The 24216-nt window shown below is 37.0% G+C and overlaps 2 protein-coding genes across 3 annotated transcripts; one reads left to right on the forward strand and one right to left on the reverse strand.

Moving 5' to 3' along the window:
* Positions 1 to 6103: 6103 nt before the first annotated feature.
* Positions 6104 to 13956, forward strand: LOC107807451 (uncharacterized). Of its 2 annotated transcripts, none has more exons than XM_016631830.2 (3): positions 6104 to 6614; positions 8304 to 9645; positions 12191 to 13956. In XM_016631830.2, the coding sequence occupies exons 1-3, from the start codon at positions 6242 to 6244 to the stop codon at positions 13350 to 13352; spliced, it is 2877 nt and encodes a 958-aa protein (XP_016487316.1). In that variant the 5' UTR covers positions 6104 to 6241; the 3' UTR covers positions 13353 to 13956. The 2 variants fall into 2 exon arrangements, with proteins under 2 accessions (XP_016487316.1, XP_075081071.1); XM_075224970.1 differs by lacking the exon at positions 6104 to 6614 and adding an exon at positions 7977 to 8098.
* Positions 13957 to 19480: 5524 nt separating this feature from the next.
* LOC107787122 (putative mediator of RNA polymerase II transcription subunit 26c) lies at positions 19481 to 22453 on the reverse strand. Its single transcript, XM_075224971.1, is given in 9 exon segments — positions 19481 to 19763; positions 19766 to 19979; positions 20604 to 20734; positions 20844 to 20877; positions 21020 to 21081; positions 21205 to 21278; positions 21431 to 21513; positions 21609 to 21677; positions 21751 to 22453. Coding segments are annotated over 9 exon segments (1194 nt in total). The 5' UTR covers positions 22156 to 22453; the 3' UTR covers positions 19481 to 19641.
* Between the last annotated feature and the right edge of the window lie 1763 nt (positions 22454 to 24216).

Raw genomic sequence — 24216 nt, forward strand, 5'->3', positions numbered from 1 at the left:
AAAAGACATTCGACCTCCTTCGAATTAAAAGACATTCAACCTCACTCGAATTCTATTCAATTTCGTTCAGGTCAACTGCGCCTTATAGTTAAGCTCATACGCCCTATCAGTCATTGTTGGGTTTAGGTTACGTTCGATCTTGCCTATATCAACTAAGTTACATTTCAAATTAAGCTCCGGCTATGTTTGACTTCGTTTAACAACACTTATTGGCCACAGATCACGACTATATAGTTCAACATTCGAACTCATTCGAAGTACGAACCGAGCTTCTACAACTAAAAGCGGTAAAAAGGTAGAATTAAGGAAAGAAGCATACAAGACCAAACAGAGAAAAGATTCAAAAACAAACAGCGAAAATAGCATTTCATACTCCAAAAATATTCTTTACAAGGGCTAAACAGACGCCCACAAAAGTACGCACAAAAATTACAAGGGAATAACTACTCAACAGCGCCATCTCTACCATCACCATCGCCATCAGAGTACTCGTCCTCGTACCAGGCACCCTGCTCAATCTCATCCAAATCCTCTTCACCATTGCTAGTCCCCGGTGTAGCAGGATCATAACCACAGGTGATCCGAGTTGCACGTGCCTTAGCACGAGCATCCTCAAAATCAGCCTCAAAAACTCACCTCGCTGTCATCAAATCCCTGAATATGTCTAGTTGGGCCTCGACATGGATCCACTTCTCATACAAATCCCGGGGAACATCAAGATAAACAGAAGTGTGAGAAGAGGATGGCTGAGTCAATAACTGCGTCTTCTCGACCTCGAGAGTAACGATTTGATCACCAAGGTTCGAGACCTTTTTTTTCTAGCCCCCCAATTCTCTCGTCAAGCCGCGCTTCCCTAAGCCTAGTTGTCTCCAAATCGTTTGCCCGCTCGAACCGGAGGACGCAGATTACATCCTTTAAAGCCTCTGTTCTTGCCAAAGCTGCCAACTAATCCAGTTCGGCTTTCTCCAAATCCGTAGTCTTCTCTACGACCTCGCCACTCAAAGCATCAGCCCTGATCGAACATTGCTCGAGTTTGGCCCGCAAAGATACCACTTGGGTCTAAAGGTCCGTACATTCGGCCTGAGCTCCCTTGCTCACTTCGAGATCTTCTTCTTTATACCTCAACACCCCTTCGAGGATGCTGAACTTGGCGATGACTCTCACTAGCTCGTCATCTTTTTGCTTCAGTTCATCTAGGATAGCTTGGAAGTTGACACTCTAGATGAACCGCCTACAGATTTCACGATGTTTGTCGCGGTATTCACGGTACTTCGTCTCCATCCTATTGAAAATAGTTTTACGCCTTTCCTCCTGGTGAGCACTCTCAATCTCCAATATGCTGGTCTAAGAAAAAAACACAAAGGAAAGGAGGAAGAGAATCAGTCTATCGAAAAATAGCGTGCAAGGCATAGAAACTAGAAAGGGTGGAAGACTTACTCTAAGGGCGAGGCCAGTTATGCTCGACGACAAGGCGGCATCGCTCAGCTTCTCGAGGGTCTTACCCTCCATATCAGATCAAAGGGGCGCCCAAGGAAGGGACCACTTCCTCGGTGTTCACCAGCAGATCGCGATCCATGGGGTGAACCCCTCACTTAGTATCCGCACCTCTTCGGGGTCAATATCAGAGCCGGTTTCGTAGATATCCTCGGCAATGCCTTTGCCTTTCACCTTGGCCGACGAGGGAACATCAACTGGTACCGAGGATGATGGCTCACTTCTCAATACGATGTCGCCGACCTCCACAGACAACCCTCCAATTTCACCCTCAACTTTAGGAAAGGCTGCACCTTCCACCACTCCTGTTGATGGCAGAACTCCAGATGACGGATCCGCGTCGCTTTCAGGTGCAGTAGTTATCGGCTCCTGGACGTCCTTTGTAGAGTCTACTGCCCGAACTCTACCGTCACGAACATCCACCGGACTCATCCACTAAATGCAGCACAGGAAAAGCCGACGTCCCAGATGATGAGGCCGCCAATGGCTGAGTTGGTCGCACCGAAACCCAAGGTCGAATGAGGGCAGACGACCGGGCAGGCTTGGATACGGTTGCAGCTGAGATGAATTCTATTGTAGCGGCTGCCTGACAGAACACAAGAGTAGGAGCCTTTGCCTCCCTAGGACTCCCCGTGCTGATAAAAGAAGAGAGGAAAAAGGTCAGGATCAACCCCCGCACGGGTAAAAGGTGACCTATAAAAAACATTTATGACGAAGACAATCCGACTTACCGGGAAGCTTGGGCTCGAACTTATTGCGGAAGGGCGACCATTCGTGGATCCCCATTGTATGAGGAAGAACTCAACTAACCCACTCGTGAATATCTTCGACTAAAGGAGGGGGTTCAGCCTCCAATACACAGAAAGAGAAAATAAGATACTGTACAACCAAAGTCGACCAACACAAAATGCAATAAAAGAAAAGGTGCTTATGCGCGTAGTTCCAGGAAACTTGTTTGTATTTTCCACCACGTCCCCGGTTTTGACGTAGAAGTAGTTGAGCCAAAACTAGCAGTTGGCCTTGTTGTCAATTTTTACTACAAGACATTTGTTGCCCCAGTGGCGAAGATGTAACATCGTCCCCCCATGGAAACTAGGAGCAAAGAGATGCATCAAGAGACGAATGGTCACTTCGACCCCGGCTAACTTCGCAAACTTCGAAATCATGCGGATGAGCTTATAAATATAAGGGGAGAGCTGACCCGGGCACACCCAGTAGTAGCGGCAAAACTCTTCGGCTAGGGGAAGGATAGGAAAAGAATAACCCACAAAGAAGGGGTATGCATAGAAGGCGCAGTACCTAGGGCGGTGTATTTGCACCAAATCGTGCCCCGTAGGGATGAGGTCTATATGGGCGGAAATTTCAAATCTAGCCCTAAACTCGGCAATGGCCTCCCCTTCTTCATCAATGACTCCAAAATTTCGGGGTCATCTTCGGGCAACTTGGAGAAGTCAGACCTAGCCTTCTCCCTATGGGGGATTATCTCATCCACCGTAGGAAAGCTGTCATCTTTAGCAACCATGCCCACCCCGTCATCATGGGGAGGCATGTGAACTGCAAGGGTGATTGGATCAGGTAATCCCTCTAAATTAGTTGAGTTAAGCATTTTTGCTCATTGTGATATGGAGAAGATGCAAGCGCAGAGGAGGTATAAGCGGCGAAAATTATCAAGACCGGTAAAAATAGGGATACAAGAATAAAGGTAATAGCAGGAACACTGAAAGAAGAAGGAAGAGATGAAAATTCAGTATTTGAAAAGCACAAAGGATCAGGCAAAAGGTCTTGAGTCCCTATTTATAAGAGCCAGGGCATCATAATCGGGAATACAAATCGTCGATGCCCAGCACAAATGTCGAAATAGTAGAGGCACGGGAAACGATGCAGCAAATCGGGAAAATGCATAATAATAATGCATGGTGTTGTGACGTCACTTTGAATCGACATAACAGTAAGTTATGGCTCACGAAACGTCACGTTATCATCTTGCTCAGAGCGTTACTATTCCTACATGCTCGCCTAAATCTCCCAACTACGACTAGCGAAGTCCGCTCATCGAGGTCGTCTGAGAGACGGCCCCGATAAGCGTAGGGACTAACTATATGGGTCGAAATCTGTCTAAGAGCGTTCAATACAAAGTGATGTTGCCAAATGTAATTTGTCCGAGGTCGACTAGTAACTAATAGAACTCATCGCCGAGTAGCTAATCATGGCTGAGGTCAAGCATCAGAAGGAGCACCAACGACTAGTTTAGCAATATGATCTTTAAGAGAATATTCCTTGTACTTGTACTTTTAGGGTTAATTGGGAGTGTGGCCCTATAAATAGAAAAAGAAACAAGGAAAAAAGTATGTAATATTCTCTGATAAGAACACTCTTGAAAAGCAGACTCTCTCTAGATAAATACAAATATCACCTTTCTAAAGAGATTCGCTTTTTGTTGATTATTCTATACTTTTCCATTAAATCCGAGAAAGTCTCCGATATTCTCATATTTGTCTGTCATTCATCATTGTCAGAAAGAAGAATCATCCACCTCATTCAATATTGGATCCGAAAAAGTCTCTGATATTCTCATATTTGTTTGTCATTCATCATTGTCAGAAGGAAGAATTATCCACCTCATTCAATTGGGTGAATCATTCTCCTTATTTACTTTAGTGTCATATATTATTATTTAATGCTTGATATTCTTCCCCGGGTTCGGGATCTGATCCAGTTATAATTACTCCAGTATTTATGAGCCACACGCCCTATAAATTTTAAAGGCTTAGATCCTTATCTTCCACTTCTCCTAAAACTCCTCTCACTCGAAGAAAAGTACAGAACTCAATATATCTGCTTCCTTTTTACTCGTCAGAAAATGTTGTAGCTTGGCTTCTCTTGCTTCTTTTTTCCCCTTAATTTACAATGGCAGCTTTCTTTTTTGATCTTTTGGCTTTTTCAAGGAGCAGTTTGTTGATTTAGACATACTAAAACAACTTCGGTATCGATTAGTCTAGAAATAAATCAACAGAATCTTCTTAATTTTAGGATTTTAGGTTTAAATTAGTCGTTTTTGTGAATGAAAAAAATGTACTTACTATCTTTTTGGATTCCTATCTGAATCAAATTTTGAATTTGATTAATTTATTGAAATTGATAAAATTAGGAGTTCATAAAGAAATTAAGTCTATATACCATGTTCAAATTACTGGCATTATTATTATTGATCGATAAAATTCGATAAAATCCATATCTATTATATAAAGAAAGGAAAAATTCTTTTATGATAAAAAATTCTGCCATTTCAGTTATTTTTCAGGAAGAAAAGGGAGGATTTGTTGAATTTTAGTATTCGGTTCTATCATAACATAGAGATTTTCAATGCATGAAAAGACTTATTTTATTTCCGTCAAAACATCTCACAAAGGTCTCATACTGCAGAGTAGTCAATTATAGAGAAGAAGATAAGATTTGTTCTATTTTGCTAAACTACCCATAATTAAAATATTTTTTAATTTATTCCACAATGTTGGGTTACCCATCTCAAAAACTGCAGAGCTCAAATAGATTGAATTGTAACTTATTATAATAAATTTTGAGATTTGAATTTGGAGTAAAAAAAATCTGTCGAAGAAGCTTTTTCATCACTCATTTGATGGGCCTCTATATTTACTTTTCATTTGGAAGGAAAAAGAAGTTTTAAGAGAGGGGTAGAGAAGAAAAGATCTACAGCCTTTAAAATTTCATAGGAGCAGGTGGCTTCAATCCAGACATGTATTGATAAATACTGGAGCATTTATAACTGGAGCAGATCTCATCCTTTCTTCCCCAATTATTGATATTGAAACATTAAATACACGTTGCATTTATTCTCTCCCAACACTGTTCAATATCATTCACATAAACCAATTATAGATCTAAAGTTATTATTGTTAACTAGGTTTAACCCTTCATTACATAAAATTAATTAGTTTAATCAAAAGTTTATATTTTTTTGGCCAAACACCGTGGAAGCAGCCTCTTGCAGAAATGTATGGTAAGGTTGCGTACAATAAACTCATATGGTCTGGCCCTTTCCTGGACCCCGTGCATAGCGTGAGCTTAATGCACCAAGCTGCACTTTATTTGAATCCTAACAACTTATATCTTAACATTATTCGATTCGATCCATATTTAATAAGGATAAAAAACGGGTTAAATTATACATGGCTTCCTGAATATGATCATTTTGGGAGCATTCTTAGTCTCCCAAACTTGGAGAACCCCCAATTTGAGGTTTTATATGTAAAAGTTAAACCCGTGGTTATCCATTTTCTAAGTGCATAATATGGTTCTTATTCATATTTTAAAAAGTTCATTATCCAGCCCATTTTTTAATGGATAATATGAGTAAATAACTGTTTTCTTTTAACCATTTTACCGCCACTACTTGCAATGAAGGATTATAACTTGGTATTTACGTTTCCATTATTCCCCTTCATGTAACATTTAAACAAAATAATTTTCTCTTTCTTTACTTATATTTTTATTTTTACGGAAAAAACATGATTGCCCATTTTTCTTTTTCTTTTTTTCTTATATCACGTGACGTCCACGTGTAGGGATTTAGGAAGGGTTTTAGCTCATTTCTCCTACTTTCCCAAAAACCCTTCACTTCAATAAACCGACTTTTGCAGAGGTTTTTCACTTTCTCTCATGGCATACATCAACCTGAAATGAACAATCATCATCATCATCATCATCCAAAACTCCAAAATTCTCCAAAATGAAACCCCTTGTCCCAAGACCCATTACAATATCTCTCTTCACTAACACGGTTACTACAGCAAAACCCTGCTTTCAAATAGCCCATTTCAGTACCAATTTCCAAAACCAAGTCCAATCCTCGTACCCGTCTCGGCGCCACGAAGAGGAAAACCGTAATGTGAAGGTATCAGTGTGGTGGGATTTCGAGAACTGCTCTCCTCCAGCTGGTGTTAACGTTTTCAAGATTGCACAGTGTGTTACTGCGGCTATTAGGGCTAATGGGATAAAGGGTCCCATTCAAATTACTGCTTTTGGTGATGTAATGCAGCTTTCTAGGGTCAATCAAGAAGCTCTTTCTTCTACTGGGATTAATCTTGCTCATATTCCTCATGGTAAAGTTTTCTTTTTTATATTTATTTTTTGGTTCTTGAAATGTTAAGTTTGAATTGTTTTGGTAGCATGTGGTTTTAGATAATTTTTAGCCATGACCTTGTTTCTGAATTGATGCATTATTATCATGCAATGGGAAAATATTGAAGGTTCTTCGCCCAAGTGGCCCGATGCTCAAGTACTATGAGTTTGGATGTGTCAAGTAAGGTACTGTTGCGCGTTTAGACTACATAATTATGGATAATTAAAAATGACATGGCCTTAGGCACACATACGAGGAAGCATTTCCTAGAGAAATCATAAATAGATTAATAAAAGCCATCATGAAATCTCAGGAAACTGCTGGAACTTACTACTGTAACTGAAGAATGTTGAGCTGCTTTCATACTACTTGGCAGTTGGCATTTTCTATGCGCATGACCATGTTACCATTATACTATTTAAAATATCAGTTGGTGGTGCATGTTTTCTCTACATATCAATTATAGTCCGTGCCAGAATAGCTATAAGCTGATAATTGATTTTTCCCTTGATAGTGTCTATTCCTTTTTTGACTTTGTAATATCTTCTTTCAGTACAGACTACAGATTGAGATTTTCAGTCTGTCGTTTAGGTTTTCTGATCTTTTATGGAGGCTTTCTTACAAAAAATCTTGAGTGGTGACTGTTTATTTGCCCGAAGCATGATTTTTGAAGAAAAATGCGGCTTTAATTGAGAAAGAATCAACAAATGCTTATCATTTTCATCTTTCTAAGATGTATGTCAGTATTTAGCCTGTGATAATATGGCTTCGCTGGGTTTCAAATTATGTGTTCAATGTAATTGCGATGTTGAAACACTTTATGGCGTTGAAGTGTTTCCCTTTTTTCTGATATCTGGTGTTATGGATTATTGGAAAGCAAAATTTTTGTCTCTCCTCCTTTTTGAATTTCTTTATAAAGGTTTAGTGCAAGCTGAAGATGGTTATCCCTATTCCTCCATAGGCTTTTGTTTAATTGTTGTGAATGGCATAATTTGTGCATAGCTCGGATAGGACAAAGGAGAAAGCGAAAACACATCTTCTCAATCTGATATTCCATGTTTATGAGATTCCTCTTTGTCTGTTATACAGTTGAAGGTGAATTAAAACCAGAAAATTGCATCATGGAATTCAACCTTTTCAATTTTTGTTCACTAAGCTGGAAGAAAGTACCTGTTTTGTATTCCTTTAATTCATGGTACTGCATTGGGAGCTTAAGTTCCATACTTCACTCAATTGCAATGGGTTGTTTTTGCTGAAGTTCTATGAACAATTAAGTTGTAACATCTTACATAATTGTAGTAGTAATCTTCGCCGAGTTTGACCAAATTTTAAAATCTTTGATAAGTTTTCCGCAGCTGATTATGACCCTTGATTATCAACTCCATGAACCTGTTTCACTCCGGAATTTTGGGATTTCAGCAAAATGGGGCCAGAGGGTTTTATGTCGCTGATGCTGGTTTTTGTGTAATAATTTTTTTCTTGACATCATTTTTCCCCTTGTAATTTAACTACTTTTTTTATTTGATTCTTAAATTCATATGTTGTCCTCATAAGGGAAATTAAAAAAGATCCTAATGAGTAGTTGTCAGGCCTATGAGTAGCGTGTAATTTGACCTTCATTTCCTTGATCGCTACTGTTTTACCAATCATTTTGTTATGTTGATTTCAGGTGGAAAGAACAGTGCTGACAGGTCCCTCCTTGTTGATCTGATGTATTGGGTTTCTCAAAATCCTCCACCGGCACACCTCTTCTTGATTTCAGGTGACAGGGATTTTGCTGGAATATTACACAGGCTGAGAATGAACAACTACAACATTTTGCTAGCCAGTCCAGAAAGTGCTCCTAGTGTTCTTTGCAGTGCAGCTAGTATCATGTGGCAATGGAACGCGTTATTGAAGGGGGAAAACCTTATAGGAAAGCATTTTAATCAGCCGCCAGATGGTCCTTATGGTTCTTGGTATGGTCACTACAAGGCGGCTCTTGAAGACCCTTTTGCAGTTACAGAACAACCCGCAAATCCTCGCTCGGAGGAATTGTCCGAAGCTGTTGAAGATTCTAAATGTCGGCCCATTCCGAGGTCAATAGTGAGGCATATCCGCAATATTTTGAATTCATATCCCAAAGGAGTTTCTATTACAGAACTTCGTGGAGAACTAACGAAAAGCAATTTGAGTATAGACAAAGATTTTTACGGTCATAAGAAGTTCTCTCGTTTTCTTTTAGCCATGCCAAATATTCTAAAGGTCCAGTTTGGAAGCGATGGAAAATATCTTGTGCGGAGTGTCAACCCTAAAGTTCCTGAACAAATTGACAATTCAGGCAAAAGTGCAGAGCCTGAAACTAATGGAGAGGCAGAGTTTGCTAGTACTCCTATTTTGAATGGCGAGACAGGCAGTTGTATGGAGGGCAAGGATGAAAAGTCACCTCAGTCCTCTGAACAGAAAGTGAAGGCATCTCCAAGAAAATTCCCGGGACTGCAGAGAGTACAGAAGGTATCAACTGAAGTTCAGCAGCCCCCACCTGAGAATGTGGTCGCTAAAGCAAGTGAGGGTCAATTGCAAACTGCAGAGCATGATTCTGCACCTGAAATGGGCTTTCTAAAAAGGTTCTGGAATATGTGGTTTGGGAACAAGGAGTATGCTCCTAGGGATAATATCTCAAATGAGTCAAAAAGTGCAGAAAGAGATGTAGAATTAAAAAGTCATTCTGAGCAATCAGAGGGTCCCCCTTCTTTTGCTCCTGGTAATAACACCCGTATTAAAGATAAAGCCCCTATGCATCCAGAAGATGCAACGGAGAAGCCTAGTCAAGAGTCCAGCCTTTTTAACCAGATTAAGAACTGGTCTAGATCTTGGAGAAGTTCAAAGCTCTCGGATGAATCAGGCTTAGAATCCCATAAAGAATTCAAGCAGACAGAGGAATTGTTCTCAAAGGAATCCTTCTGGAGCGAAGTGGGATCGTTCTTAGTTACAAGCCATGGTTCAGTGCTTGTCTTGCAATCAAGAACTAGGTAAACCTTCTAACAGGCTTTCTATGTTTATATTTATGGTGTATCTGGCATCAATTTGCTTCATAATTCTGCTAGCTTTTCTCTTTTTTGCTACAGATTATGCCTCTGTTTGTCTATGTAGATAACATTTAAGTTTGATCCATTTGTGTTGTACAAGATACTGTTTCCTTTGGATTGAAGGTATACAAGTTCTATATATAATAAATTAGGATGAACCCCTTGACATAGATCGGGGAGTTGTTTAATTGTGTTTTATTGCGACCATGTGTTGAGTTGCATTTCGCTGCTTTATTTCCTCTTTTGAGATGTACTAATATGTTGGTAATCAATATCTTTTGTGGTCTCTTTGTATGCTCAGTTGCATTTATCTCCTTTTTTTCTTGTAATGGGATAAAATTAACATGTTAGTAGTTAATTTCTTTTATAGTCTCCTTATATGTTATATAAGCAGGTCCTAGGATATGTGAAGGACAAAAAAACAAATTAGACAAGAAAGCACACCAAAACACATGATTTTAAGTCAAGGCAGTTGTCCAGCTTCAGTAGTGAATTATGTCGACTTCTTTTTTTAATTAACCGTTGGTGTCCAGGCCAGCTTGCGCGCTTCCACCAGCACAGGTACTGGGTAACTTTGTCAAGGCTTGGACCAATGGGATTTGCATTTTTGCCTCCACTAAGTTTTTGAACCTGAAACCTCATGGTTCTCAACCCACTTCATTAACCACTACGCCACACCCTTGGGTGCAATTGAGAATTTTGAGTTAAAAGCACCGAAGTATTTGAAAGTTCTTTGGAAGCTGCAATTCCTTTTTCTCCCGTGCTGGATGTCTTGGTTATATTCTTCAACATATATTAACCCCCCTTTGGTATGGATAATTATTTGGTTAATTTTTGGTTTTCAATTTGTTTTTCCATTTGTCTAGTAAAAATGTGGAGCTTGTTTTTCCTTTGGTAATGAATGATCATCTGGTTAATTTGTTTGTTTCAATTTGCCTTTCTTTTTCTTTACCTGGTGAAAATGTGGAGGCTAAGAAATATATAGAGAGAGAGTTCAATTAATAATACTTCAAGATCCTGGCATGGGTTAAACACAAATCAATTTTGGATTTGCCAAATTTGTTGCAGTTACTTGGTTGGATCTTGCCCGTCAAATCAAGTCACCTCTTCTGCACATGGACTAAAGCGAAAGAATCCTGCATGGCCGCATATTAGGATGTTTACCATACATAAATCCAACCCCAGCCTGAAAAGGCCTAGCCCATCCCCCCTGGATAAGAGGAGAAATTACTGCGTTTGAGATAGATGTAACTTGTAAGAACCGTTTGACCACTTGAGGAGTCAGGCATGTAACTGACTCTTTGGGGAGCATGGAGAGGCGTACTTCAATTCGATGAGAGATTGAAGCGATTCGCTGATGTGGCTAGAAGAGTAATGCGCTGCTGAGCACACTGACCTTAAAATGTGACGGGTTATTTTTTTTTTTTTGAGAAGGAATGTGACAGGTCTTTAGATAGTCATCCAGAGCATGGCAAGGAAATATTTAGGAATACAGTAATTGGTCCTATAGGTATAAATAGTTTCTTTAAGCATAAAACGAGTCAACACAGTTAAATAGTTTCTTTAGGCACAAAACGAGACATCCATGAATCACAACACATTTAACTCCTCTCATTTTCTTTTAACTTGTTAATTCAAGTTTATTTCATGCAGCTTAAGCAATATTCTCTTTGAACACTAAGCATCTACTATCTTTTCTTCATGGGATTTCACCTTTAACTTTGTACCCCCCACAATCTAGCCCTACAAAACAACTACATTTTTGACTTCCAATACTCGGACCTTCCGTCAACTACATTTTGGCTCAGAATTTCACCCACAACTATAGGAATTGTTACGCAGCTAATAACAATAATACAGGGGTGTTCATACAAGAATGACCTACTTTACTGGTAATTTTGCTTCAGGTACTCTTATACAGAGATTTGCTAATACATGTATTCTTATTTCACATCTAATTCAGCAAACAAATGCATAGGTTCTTAAGTGAATAACCAGTATTAGTAATGCAGAGTTTTATACCGGAAACAGAACTGTGTATTTGTTATGCTGATTTTGCTTGAGAAATGTAGAGCTATATGTTGGAAAGCAACACTGGATTAGCTATACTAAATGTAATGCAAAAAAAGCTTGGCAAAATCACCTCTTGGAACTTTTTTTCCCATGTATTTATTTGTGATGTCAGTTTTTACATATGTCGAGTTGTTCAGGTTGGTAATACCTAGTATACAGTGCCAAGTATTCTACCCACTTTCTTGTGTCTGGATTTGAAGTTGAGTGTTTTATTCAGGATGTTTAGTACAAGTACCGCCTTCATGCGGCTTGAGTTTTTCGAATGTTTTACCACCTATCCACCAAGAATGTGGTTTCCTTGAGCTTATAGTGTACTTTTTATGCTTGAACTCAAGCTACATTTCTCTGAATCTGACGCACATTATATCTTTATCTGTAATGGCTTCTGATCTTGTGCTACTATGGTTTTCTTCAGGGCCCAGATGGCACAGAACCTCCAACAAGAAGGTCCTTCATCTCTGAATTCTCTTAGTGAAGGTGATGCTGTTCGGCTGGTTGACTTGTTAATCTCAGATAAGAAATGGGTGGAGGAATGTCTTTCCCGAACTTTCCCTTACAAACTCTATCAGCCAGTTGTCAAAGCTTCATTGAACAATTATTCTTCCACTTCGAATGGGTTGAGTTCTATGTTTAGGCATACGAGGGATGCATCTAATTTGCAAAGCGCACAAAAACTTGATGGCGAGAAAAGACACCAAAATCCCCCTCACACAGGAGTTTCTCGGCCTGTTGCTCAGGGCACTTGTTTTGGTAAGTCCAGAAATGAGGTACTTATGGATTGTCAGAAGCTGGTGGATGACATTGTAAAGCAATATCCGGAAGGATACAACATGGGATCTTTCCGGTCTCTATTTCTTGAAAGGTATGGATATTCACTGGATGTAAATAAGCTTGGCTACGCAAAGTTAGCTAATCTACTTCAGATAATGCCTGGGATAAAAATAGAGTCTACTTATATTCTTCCCACTACTAAAGTCCCGAAAAGTCCTGGTCTAAAAACAGATGAGCCGTCTGATCAAGAAAGTGATTTCAGTGGTACAGAAGGCAATTTAGATAGTGAATCATCGAGTTTGCCTGGGAAAGATAATGAGTTTGATTCTACTTGGGAGGAACTAGGTCCAGTGTCTAAGGTAGGCCGTTCCAAGAATGAAATAAAAATGGGGTCTGATGGAAAAGCCAAAGATGGATCAAGTGAACAAATACATGGCAACTATGAAGCCCCATCGGATCTTGATTTCTCTGATTCAGATGAAGAGAACTCATCTTCCGCTAAATCAGAAAATGGGAAGTCGAAAGTGAAGGAGGAAGATAGCTCATTGTTACAGATTCTTGATTCATGGTATGGTAGAACGGATGGGTCAGCAAATGTTGATGGCATGGTAGAATCTTCAACCGATGGTTCAAAATCAGATACTTCAATATCAGCTGACAAAATGGAAAATTCTGCCACTGGGAGAAGGCAGAAGACTTATTCATTTGTAACTGACCAACCTGTGGATACTAAGGATAAGTTGATTGATGGTATATTGGGTAGCTTAAAGAAGTCAGGTGAGAGGTCGACTGAGTCGAGGGTGTAGGTCTGATGGTTGAGAAGAGCATCCTGTATGTGGCTTCTTTATATCAATTTCTAGGATAGGTGTTTAGCAAGTAGCACACAAATTGTGCAACATAATGCCAAATTTTTGCTATTTATCTATGATTATAGTAGGTTAGTATATCGGAGAATTTTAGGGGGGAGAAGTTTCTATTATTTATCTACTCCTATGTACTATGTTTAGTGGGTCGGTAAAAGGTGATATCACTATTGGAATCACATATTTGGTAGTGTTGGATTCTTATGTTGCCAACACAAGTACACAACACCTTTAAGGAGTTGTTTGGTTGGAGGAATTGAAAAATAATTTCAATATAAAATCTCGCCTGAATTAGCACTTTGGTTGGTTAGAGAGATTAGGAAATACAACTATTGCAACATTTGTTGGCCGTATAAGTTATAAGGACTAACTCATGTCTTGTAAACACTTGGTGTATAAGTACTGGCATTGTCAAATGTGTAAGATTTGACGAGCTTATAGCTTATTCACACACCTCAGCGCCATATCCAATTAACAGTAAAATGAGGAGCCTCTCTTCCAATGTTTGTACTTCATATATAGAAGAGATCAAAATTTTCCTCCCAAATTCATTGTGCCATCAATCGGTCTATAGCATTGACAATTTTCTGGTAAGGGTTAACAATCCATGTTCATCAAGTAAATAATATACACAAATACGGAGCTAATAAACACTAGTACTTGGGGAAAAATAATAAATTTCTGCAACAGAAATGTGATGAAAAATGGATAATTCTTCAACATCAACTTCAAATATTGAAAGCACTAGCTGACTGAATGTATCCACTTTATACTCTCGCTGCTCTGAGTTTGGGAGCTACATTATTACGCTAGCCTAAATCGTCAATCATGTCCAAAATGGAGAAGGGGAGCATATCTAGTAAAAATTGCATGGGCGCCTTATTTGGTCACCATTTTTTAATTTATACTCGTTTTATTTTTCCGTTTGCATCCGTACCCATTTTTTGCTAAAAGCATTTTAAAAAGACGATTTTGCCCTTCTTCAATAAAAGACTATTGACAAAATTGTAGACTGCAGGACAAACTTCAACATGTTTTGGTATGAAGTTTTAGCAAATAAACTAAATAACTTCAGCATGCATTAGAAACAATTCATTAGAAAATTACATACTGCAGGAAAAAAATTTAAGCATGTTTAGGCTGAAGTTTTAGCAAATGAACTAAAAAACTTCAGCTTGTTTAGACTGAAGTTTCGGATAAAACTCAGGACAAAACTATAGGTTGCGTTACAAAACTTCAGCATGTTTTGGTATGGAATTTTAGCAAATGAACTAAATAATTTCAGCATGCATTAACAAAAACTCTTTAGAAAATTACATACTACAAGGCAAAAACTTAAGCATATTTAGTCTGAAGTTTTAGCAAATGAACTAAAAAACTTAAGCATGTTTAGTATGAAGTTTTAGCAAACGAACTAAATAACTTCAGCATGTTAGTTTGAAGTTTTAGCAAATGAACTAAATAACTTCAGCATGCATTAACAAAAACTCATTAGAAAATTACATACTGCAAGACAAAAACTTAAGCATGTTTAGTCTAAAGTTTTAGCAAATGAACTAAAAAACTTAAGCATGTTTAGTTTGAAGTTTTAGCAAATATACTAAATAACTTCAGCATATTTAGACTGAAGTTTCGGATAAAACTCATGACAAACTAATAGACTGCAAGATAAATAACTTCAGCATGCATTAGCATGAAGTTTTAGCTTCAATGTGAAACAACTTCATGCTATATTAGCATGAAGTTTTAGCTTTAACATGAAACAACTTCATGCTACATTAGCATGAATTTTTAGCTTCAACGTGAAACAACTTCATGCAAGTGTGATTCTGAAGATAAACCTGGACAAGTTTCTGATTTTTTTGATAAAGCTTCTGAGAGGAGAGGAAGAGATCTTTTTTACATGAATGAGGTTGCAGATCACGCCATTAATGTGTGATGTTAGAGGGGTGTAATTGTCATATTATTACGGAGGTCATCTAGCTACCAAATCAATAATTTTTAAAAATCGGGTACAGGTTAAAAGATTGTACAAATAAGGTACGACTGCAAATCCCCCGCATATCTTGTCATATAGTCGTCCGGCTTGATCACATATGGAGTGCATAAGCCCATCCTTCATTTCATGTTGGGAAAATTAGGTACAAAGTTTTTTGAGCAAATATCATTTATAGCCACACGGGCCAAACCTATAACATTCAGTAGCCCAAAATTACAATACGCATTTTATAGCCCAAAAGTAATTTTAGTGGCTAGCCCAAAAGTACTGCTCTCTCTTCGTCCTCCTCCGCCATTTCTTGGAATTACGCCGTTCCACTAGTTTGACTAATTTGCTTAACCACAACAACTACATATCCTTTCTAACGTGAGTTCACTATCCACACACTTGTTTAGATAAAAGGTTCAAATTCTACTAGTAACATAGCATTTTCTTCCGCTTTATCCTCCCAAAAAAATTATTCCTAAAATTGATTTTGTTCAAAATAAAACTTTGCTGCAACACTACTTCATTTTATAACATATAATTGAATGGAAAACATGTTAAAAATTGCCTTAACTTTTTCCTCCAACAGAAATACATTTGCCGTTACTCATTCGTATCATAGTTACCCTTACCTTGGCAAACGAAATTCTCATTGATTTTACAATTACATAAGTAAGCTAACACGTAAATGACACATATAACTTGTACTACTCGCTATGCAGTTTAAAAAAAAAATAAGTTTTAGACAAACGATTAAACAAAATATACTGAAAGGAGAATAAATGATGGTGAAAAATGGCTGAAAACATTCACTATATAATTTATATACAATAGACTGTCACTATACAAAACATATACAAAAATAAACTGTCATTATATAAAAAATATGCTAAATAGAATGTCACTAACAAAATATATACAAAATAGACTGTCACTATACAAAAATATACTAAATAGTCTGTCACTATACAATTTATATACAATAGACTATCACTATACAAAATACATACTAAATAGACTCTTACTATACAAAAAATATACAAAATAGACTGTCACTATAGAAAAATAGACTGCCAATATACAAAAAATATACAAAACAGATTGTCACTATATAAAAAATATACAAAATAGATATTTCGGGCTATTAGATGCAATAAGTTTGGGCCGAAGGGCCATTTTGTGTTAGTAGAAAAAAACATGTGCTATTAAAATTTTGAGGGGCTATAGAGGATAGTTTTCTCAAGTTTTTTACACAAAAAAAGGCCCAACCACTATTGGACCTCAAGAAATGAGAGGGAGCAACTTTTGGACTGCTGTGTGGGGCCACTTATTCTCCTATTGTTGCATAGACCATTTTACTTGCTTTCGTATGACAGGTGCATTTACTGGGGAAGTACACAGTTAGCCACTAATAACACATGTATTTACTTTTAAGTCACTGTTTAAAATGTCTTTAGTCTTTACCCACTGCTTTAATAAACTATACCTGCCCGGACAAAACACCCTTCTGCTCATAAAGTTCAGGACCAAATGTCCTTAACTTTTGAACTTGCAATTCTAAATTCAGGATTTCAGGACTACATGTCTTTAACTTTTGAACTTGGAACTCGAAGTTCAGGACCACCTGTCCTTAAGTTCTGTGCTTGTAACTCTAAGTTAAGGACTACTTGTCCTTAACTTTTGAACTTGTAAGTCTAAGTTCAAGACCTATTGTCCTTAACTTTTGAGCTTGTTAGTCTAAGTTCAGGACCTATTGTCCTTAACTTTTGGGCTTTGTAGCCTAAGTTCAGGACCTATTGTCCTTAACTTTTGAGCTTGTTAGTCTAAGTTCAGGACTTATTGTCCTTAACTTTTGAACTTGTAACTGTAAGTTCAGGACCAAGTGTCCTTAACTTTTGAACTTGTAATTCTAAGTTCAGGACCAAGTGTCCTTAGTTTTTGAAATTGGAACTCGAAGTTAAGGACCAATGTTTGAGGAGTAGGCCTTGTATTTTCCTTTGACTCAATCTCCCATTCTCCATTAACCACATACTCTGGCATAGCTTTTCTGAGATCATAAAAAGGAGTCACTTTTCAACGACAAAGACAAAGCAAAATATATAGGAAGAAGACGATAAAGAAAAAGAAAGAAAATGGAGGTTGGGAATGGAAGAAGAATATGCAGAGAGAATTACCCAAAAAGAATATGCAGAGAGAATAGCCCAGAAATTGAATCTGAAAATGGCGTAAAAATTGCACGGGGCGCCCTATTTGGTCGCCCCCATTTAACCTATACTCATTTTTTTAAAAACTTTTAATTTGTACCCACTTTTTAAATAACTTCAGCCCCCTTTCTCCTCCTCCTTCTCCCAGTGATCTCCATATCTCTCCGGAACTTAACATTGATGTAACAATATCTCTTCTTCTGTGGCTTCACTCAATTCCTCAGAAGCCATCTTACTATACATTTTAGTAGCATTATTGTACTAATATTTACTGAACTATCAGCATATGAAGAAAATTAAACATTATATTTGTCATCCCACAACGATATGAAAGCAGTGAAAAACCTCATATGTCAACAGTTGGATACCGAAGATAATATGCTTCCACTTAATGATATGAGCTCAAACGTATGGGCAATATTTTAAATAATTAAGCAATAATGTTGAAAGTAAATTGAATAGAGAAATGAACAAACCCTGACCCTGTATTACATTGAGTAAGAATAGCTTCATTCCAGATAAGAAATTGTATAAACCAAGAGTGGAGATGAAGGCCTTTCCAACTGAGGTTCAGAATAAATCAATGAAGCCATCTCCATACTTAGAATATGGAATTTGAAAGGTCAATCTTCCTCCCCCAAAAATAGAAAACTTCCGATGTAGAGTTGAATTTCGACAGTTACAAAACAAAAACTTCAGCTCTAGAGCTAAAGTTTGCCAGTTACAAAAACAAAAACTTCAGCTCTAGAGCTGAAGTTCGCAGTTACAAAACAAAAACTTCAGCTTTAGAGCTGAAGTTCGCCAGTTACAAAACAAAAACTTCAGCTCTAGAGCTGAACTTCAGGCCCGGCTACTAGAATGCTGAAGTTTTGCGTGATTGTCTTTGCTACTTCAGCCCCATATGCTGAAGTTATGCAAAAAAGCGGGTACATTTGCAATTTTTTTTACAAAGTGGGTACAAATTAAAACGTGACACAAAAAGTGGGTATAGATGCAAATGCCCCGAAAATGGCGTATCTATCCAACCTGTGATACCACTGTATTTCCGTTTGGGAAGGAAAGGGTAACAACGTCCTTTCATATTAATTTTAATAAACTAGTGGCTACTTTTGCTTAGCATTAAAAATACTGAATAAAAAGTAAATACCACTTTAAATAGTGGTACCCCGTACAATTTTTACGCATTTACTCGTGAAGCTAACAAGGATTTTGATACTCCCACTATAAGCGCTGATTCAACGTTGTAGACTTGTAATAGAGTCAAGATTGTGTTTAGGCCTTTAGAGCTACAACTCTAACTGCAAAAAAGCTACATCAGATTCTTTTTTCCAAATAAATGTACTTGATGAAGATCAGTACCTTTTCCAATCTAATTTCCTACTTGATGTTCTCTAAACAAGGAGTAATTGGACTAACTTAATTAGCTAAATTGAAATAAACTTGTCATTTTTTATAATAAAATGTTGGTTATAGCTTAGAAACACCAATACAAGGTTATTTTGTATTTAACATATTTAGCTTGTATATAAAAAATCTTCTCTTTTTTTTCTCTAGATTCCATTCTCTAGTCAACCGATACTAGACAAATTGAGATGAAGTAGAGAAGACAATTTTATCTGCACTTACCAACAAAAGGAATACCGGAAATAGGAGGAGTTATTTTTTAAAAAAAGGGAGGAAAACCGGTTTTGCTTTTCATTCTTTTCCATTTCTTTTGATGCAGAATTTTTGCCCATAATTTTCAAAACCAAACTTGAGTAAATTTTAAAAATTCCAAGTGCTTTTTTTTCTTCTGGGAAGTGCAAATGAGATGATCCTTGTTTCCAAAAAGTTGACATCCAACAAATGCTTTTGATTATATACCAAAAAGTAGAAAGAAGTACTAAATAAAACGCTTATGGTTTTTGATTGGAAAGGAAAATGTAGTAACAGGGATGAACCGTTGGGTAAAGTCCCGTGATCACAAATGCTGAGTTTTAAGACCAGATGCGTGCAAACAATAGAGAAGTATATTATTGTACACACAAACGGGCTTCTGACAAAATCAGCGATGATGCCTGCCCTGAAAGCCGCCTTTATTCTTGGCAAAGAAGCCGTTCTTTGGTTTTGGAATCTCATGAATATCCATCACCTGTATTGTCCTTTGCTTTTTAGCTTCACAAAGCAAAACAATACACCAACAAACAAAGCCCAGTCAATAATCCAAAAAGAGCAACAAACCATGAAAGGAATAGTAGTAGTTTTGCTATTGCTAATAATACAGCAATATATTCTAAAATCCAAAACCAGACCATTTTGAGCTTCTTGGTAATTCTCCTGAAGCCGCCTTCTTGCTGAATTTAGCTTTTCAAGATCTATGGCTGATTCCCTTGGAGGAGGTCTCTGCAAACACCAAGATAAACACAATCATATGTTGGGTTTTCCCTAAGAACAGAGACCGTTTCCAACATAAAACACGACAGCCTGCTGTTACTCTTTAAAATTATCTTAATCTGAAACTTTACAGCAAATATGTACGATTTGTTATGCATTGCATTTCTCTATTAGTCAAGTAGGGGAAGTTAATAGTTAGCTCCCCCAGATACAACTAAATCACCCAGTAACAGAGACCAAGTTAGTTATATTCCGATCACACCAGTTGGTCATCAAGCAATAGATGCTGTAGCAAATAAGTACTACAAGTTAAACACCGTATATGATGTGAAAAAAGATGCAAGTGAACTTGAATGATGTGACAGTAGTCAACTATAGACAAATTGGACCTACTACCATTATTATATGTTAAGTAGTTGGGCTAACTACACCAACTTATCCTTAGTCAAATACTGAAAGAGCTTCAAGGTTAAAGAAGCATGCACTATATTCTGACATTGAAGCGGGACGCAACCCATTCATCTCATCATTAATCGACATACTTAACTAGCACTAACTCCACATAATTTATCAAGAGACACAGTTGTAGTAAACCATAAAAGAGTAAAAGAGTAAAAGAGTTGAGCATAATACACTTGGGGGAGGAGCAGAAGTAGGTTTAGGAGCAGACTGCAGTGGTCTAGTTGGGGTTACATTCCGCAGGGGAACAGGTTTTGGCTTGTGCTCTGATTCGGAATTATTCCTGTCCGAACTTGAACTCCCATCTAAAACGAAAACGATTGGTCAAAGCTGATGAAATGCATATCAAATGCAACTTTTTAAGCAAAAAGGCCATATTGACAAGTTAGAATCAGATTCCATTATGATACTTACTTCGAGGATTCGGTGAGTATGTGAAGTCAGGAACCTGTAAAAAATCATTAAAAAAAGAAATAAATTCAAACTGCCAAACTTAGAATCTGCAACAAATGGTCCTCCTATCTTACACTCTTTCTTTCCTTGTACAACTGAAAAAACAGACTGGACATCAGTGAATTCCTTAAACTTACCTGATGATGACCATTCAGTTGATTTTTCTGTACATTCTGTTGGGGCGAGTCTCCATCAGCAGCTGCCCCCATTACCATTAACAAACTAATTCATCAGTACCTTCATCATCTATCTATTGTGTTCCTTTTGGTGAAAGAAAAAACACAAAGGAGAAACTAAATCGGTTTTTTGTGGATGATATTACCAATAAGATTTGAAGACCCATGTTGTTCAGGCTGGTTTAGCCTAACCCAATCATCAACAGTTTCTTTCCATTTTCTGCCATAGACAACAAAAAAAAAAATCAAATCAAACGCAAAAATCTCACAATAATGAAAAGAAACGGGATCACAAAAGCTTGCAGCTGTAACTAATCTTCAACTACTTGAATCCAAAAAAATTCATACAACAAAATTCATGAAAATTCAAACCTCACAAGCATCTTCACCAATCTCCTAACTTCATTTGATGGATGCTTCCTCAGTCGATTCACATGCCTTCCGATATCAGTTTCCTAACCAAAATTTCATTCCAAACAATATCTTCAATGTAACAAACAACAACTAAAAGCAAAAGCAAACAAATAGTTAAAAAAATAAAAAAACTCACCTTGAGAGCTTGGAATGTAATATCCATATCTGCTAGACTTTGAAGCAAGTCAATCACATCCTCATCCGACTGATTAATAATAAGTGAAATTAATAAAATTACTCATTAGAAAAAAATAAAAAAGAATTACTGTAAACTATACCAGTTGTGGATCTTCAAGTTGTTCTTTGATAGTTAGAATTCGAGTTTGTTCATCATCATCAAATAATCCTCCATATGGATCTACATCTTCTTCCTCGTCATCATTCTTATTATCATTACTGGTATTGTTGTTCCGATGATTTGACTCCGGTGTTATTGGACTCTTATTCATCACCGTCTCCACATTTCTAGTAACTGTCTGGCCATTATCTAAGCTGTACTGACCGTTAACGACGTCGTTACAGCTCCGGCAGCGCGTAGAATACAGCTTCTCGACGATTCCGTCACGGCGATGTTTCAATTCATCGCCGCAGTCAACCGATGCAACCGAAATCGCCGCGTCGATCATCGTCCACACATCTACCTTTGATTCCGATAAAACCAATCGGAATTCGTCCAAATCCATGCGAAAAATTACCGAGGAAAATTTGTAAAAAAATTGGAAAAAGATATACTGGAATTACATCAGCAGATCTATGGATGATGATGGAAGATTGGAATAAAACGACGACGTATTGAGAAGCATTTTATTAGATCTGATTTTTGAGATTTTAGATGATTTTTACGAGTCTTCTTCGGAACCAGACAGAGAATAGCAAATGAGGGGAGTGGGTGGGTGGGTGATGGGAAGGGGGAGAAGAATGTGAAGGATATTTTTGGAATAATGATTTTGATTCTTCTTTTTGGCTTTTGTTTTAGTCTTTGTTTATTCATTAATTTAAATTTAATTTATAATCTACCATTGTTGTGACAGGAATTGGGTTCGAATCCTAGGAATTGAGATTTTTTTTAATGAGTCTTATGCGGCAAAAATACTTAATTAGTAATATTCTTATTTGTTTCGATATTTTTTTTTATTGTTATAGAGAAATATTGTTATATAGGATATGCATATTATAACATAACATAAAAATCGATTTCGAGAAAAATTTAGCTTTTATAATGAATGTATATTTCGGTATCGAGTTAGAAACTAAATATAATTATTATTTATATTTTTTTAGATTAGTTGTAATAATTAGTAGGATTGTTTAATAGTAATTAGTATGATTTTGTGGACCTAAATTTTTGTAGACTCTTGAAGTATAAAATTGAGGTCTACAAATTTACAACTTCTCGTTTGTTTGTATGTGACGTTAAAGGAAGAGAGAAGGAAAGCTGTTGTATCGGCAAGTGGGATTGGGGGGTTTGGCTTGTACTATTGGCGGGCTAATACTTATCTTATTGATTGACAGTTCCCTCCATTTCTGTGCTTTCCTCGAGCGTTAAAATTGTCAAAGCGGCAAAGGAGAAAAAGTAAATTTCTCGGTTCTCGGTCTCACGACCCGTTTGGCCAAGCTGTAAAAATCAGTTTATTTTGAGAAGTATTTTTTAAAAAAAATATTTTTTCAAAAGTATTTTTAATGAAAAATAATTTGTGTTTGACTAATTAGTTTAAAAAGCACTTCTGAACAGCAATTAGTGTTTGGCTAAACTTTAAAAACTGCTTCTAAGTATATTTTTCTCAAAAGTGGTTCTTAAAAAGTGCTTTTGGAAAGAAACTATTTTTTTCTGTTTCTCCTCAAAACACTTTTTTTCTTTCCAAAAGCTTGGTTAAACACCTCAATTTTTGGCCAAAAGTACTTTTGGCCAAAAAAAATATTTTTGGCCAAAAAAAAAACTTGGCCAAACATGCTATTAATTGGGTTTATTTAATGGAGTGTTTGGTTAAACTTAAAAGTTGATTTGACCGTTCTATTAAAGTTTAAAGTGTTTTTTTCTTTTTTCTTTTTACTTATATATGCGTTTAGTAATAAAATACTACTAATGAGCAAGTGTTTTGTAAGTACAAATTAACCAAAAATCATAATGTAATCAATTAAAACTTATGATTTTTGTTTTATATCTGCTTTTATTTTGGTCAAATCCTTTTCTTTATATTATTCCTAATACCTTTTGTAATCTTCTTAAGACTAAATTAAACCCCCAACTTCGTCTTGGTCTCATTTTCCTTATTCCTTATTTTTCATGCATTTCAAGATGGGATTTTTATATAGCTATACATTATTGAAAATTTTATTACCAAAAATATCCACGTTTAGTTAATTATTCGATCTAAACAAATTTTGTCTACAAAATATATACATTCCATCTTAAAAGACTCTCAATCCATTATTAGTGCCTACAATTAAACTATTTAATTATACCTTTTTTCTTTTTCTCTCTTCTCTTTCCCCCTTTTTTCTCCAGATCTTTCACCCACACTCCAAGTCTTTTTGGTTCCTCTTTCTTTCCTTCTTCGATGCCTAATTGCTTCTCTTTTAACTCAAGTGTATCCTGTAAGTTGCTTTTTAACATATGTAGCTTACTACAAGTAATATAATTTGGCGTAAATGCTGTGTGTGCAAATTCCTCCTCCCCCCCACCAAAAAAAAATTGGCTCCATCCTTTCGCACAGGCTCACATTCCAATCAAAAGCACGAACCTT

Source organism: Nicotiana tabacum, chromosome 11, assembly GCF_000715075.1.
Source record: "Nicotiana tabacum cultivar K326 chromosome 11, ASM71507v2, whole genome shotgun sequence".
Classification (NCBI taxonomy): domain Eukaryota; kingdom Viridiplantae; phylum Streptophyta; class Magnoliopsida; order Solanales; family Solanaceae; genus Nicotiana; species Nicotiana tabacum.

What these genes read in the sequence shown, in the direction of transcription:
- LOC107807451 (XM_016631830.2), top strand. Translation starts at nt 6,242, where the DNA reads ATGAAACCCCTTGTCCCAAGACCCATTACAATATCTCTCTTCACTAAC. An exon ending in TCTTGCTCATATTCCTCATG is followed by an intron (nt 6,615 to 8,303) that starts GTAAAGTTTTCT and finishes TGTTGATTTCAG; the next exon opens with GTGGAAAGAACAGTGCTGAC. An exon ending in GTCTTGCAATCAAGAACTAG is followed by an intron (nt 9,646 to 12,190) that starts GTAAACCTTCTA and finishes GGTTTTCTTCAG; the next exon opens with GGCCCAGATGGCACAGAACC.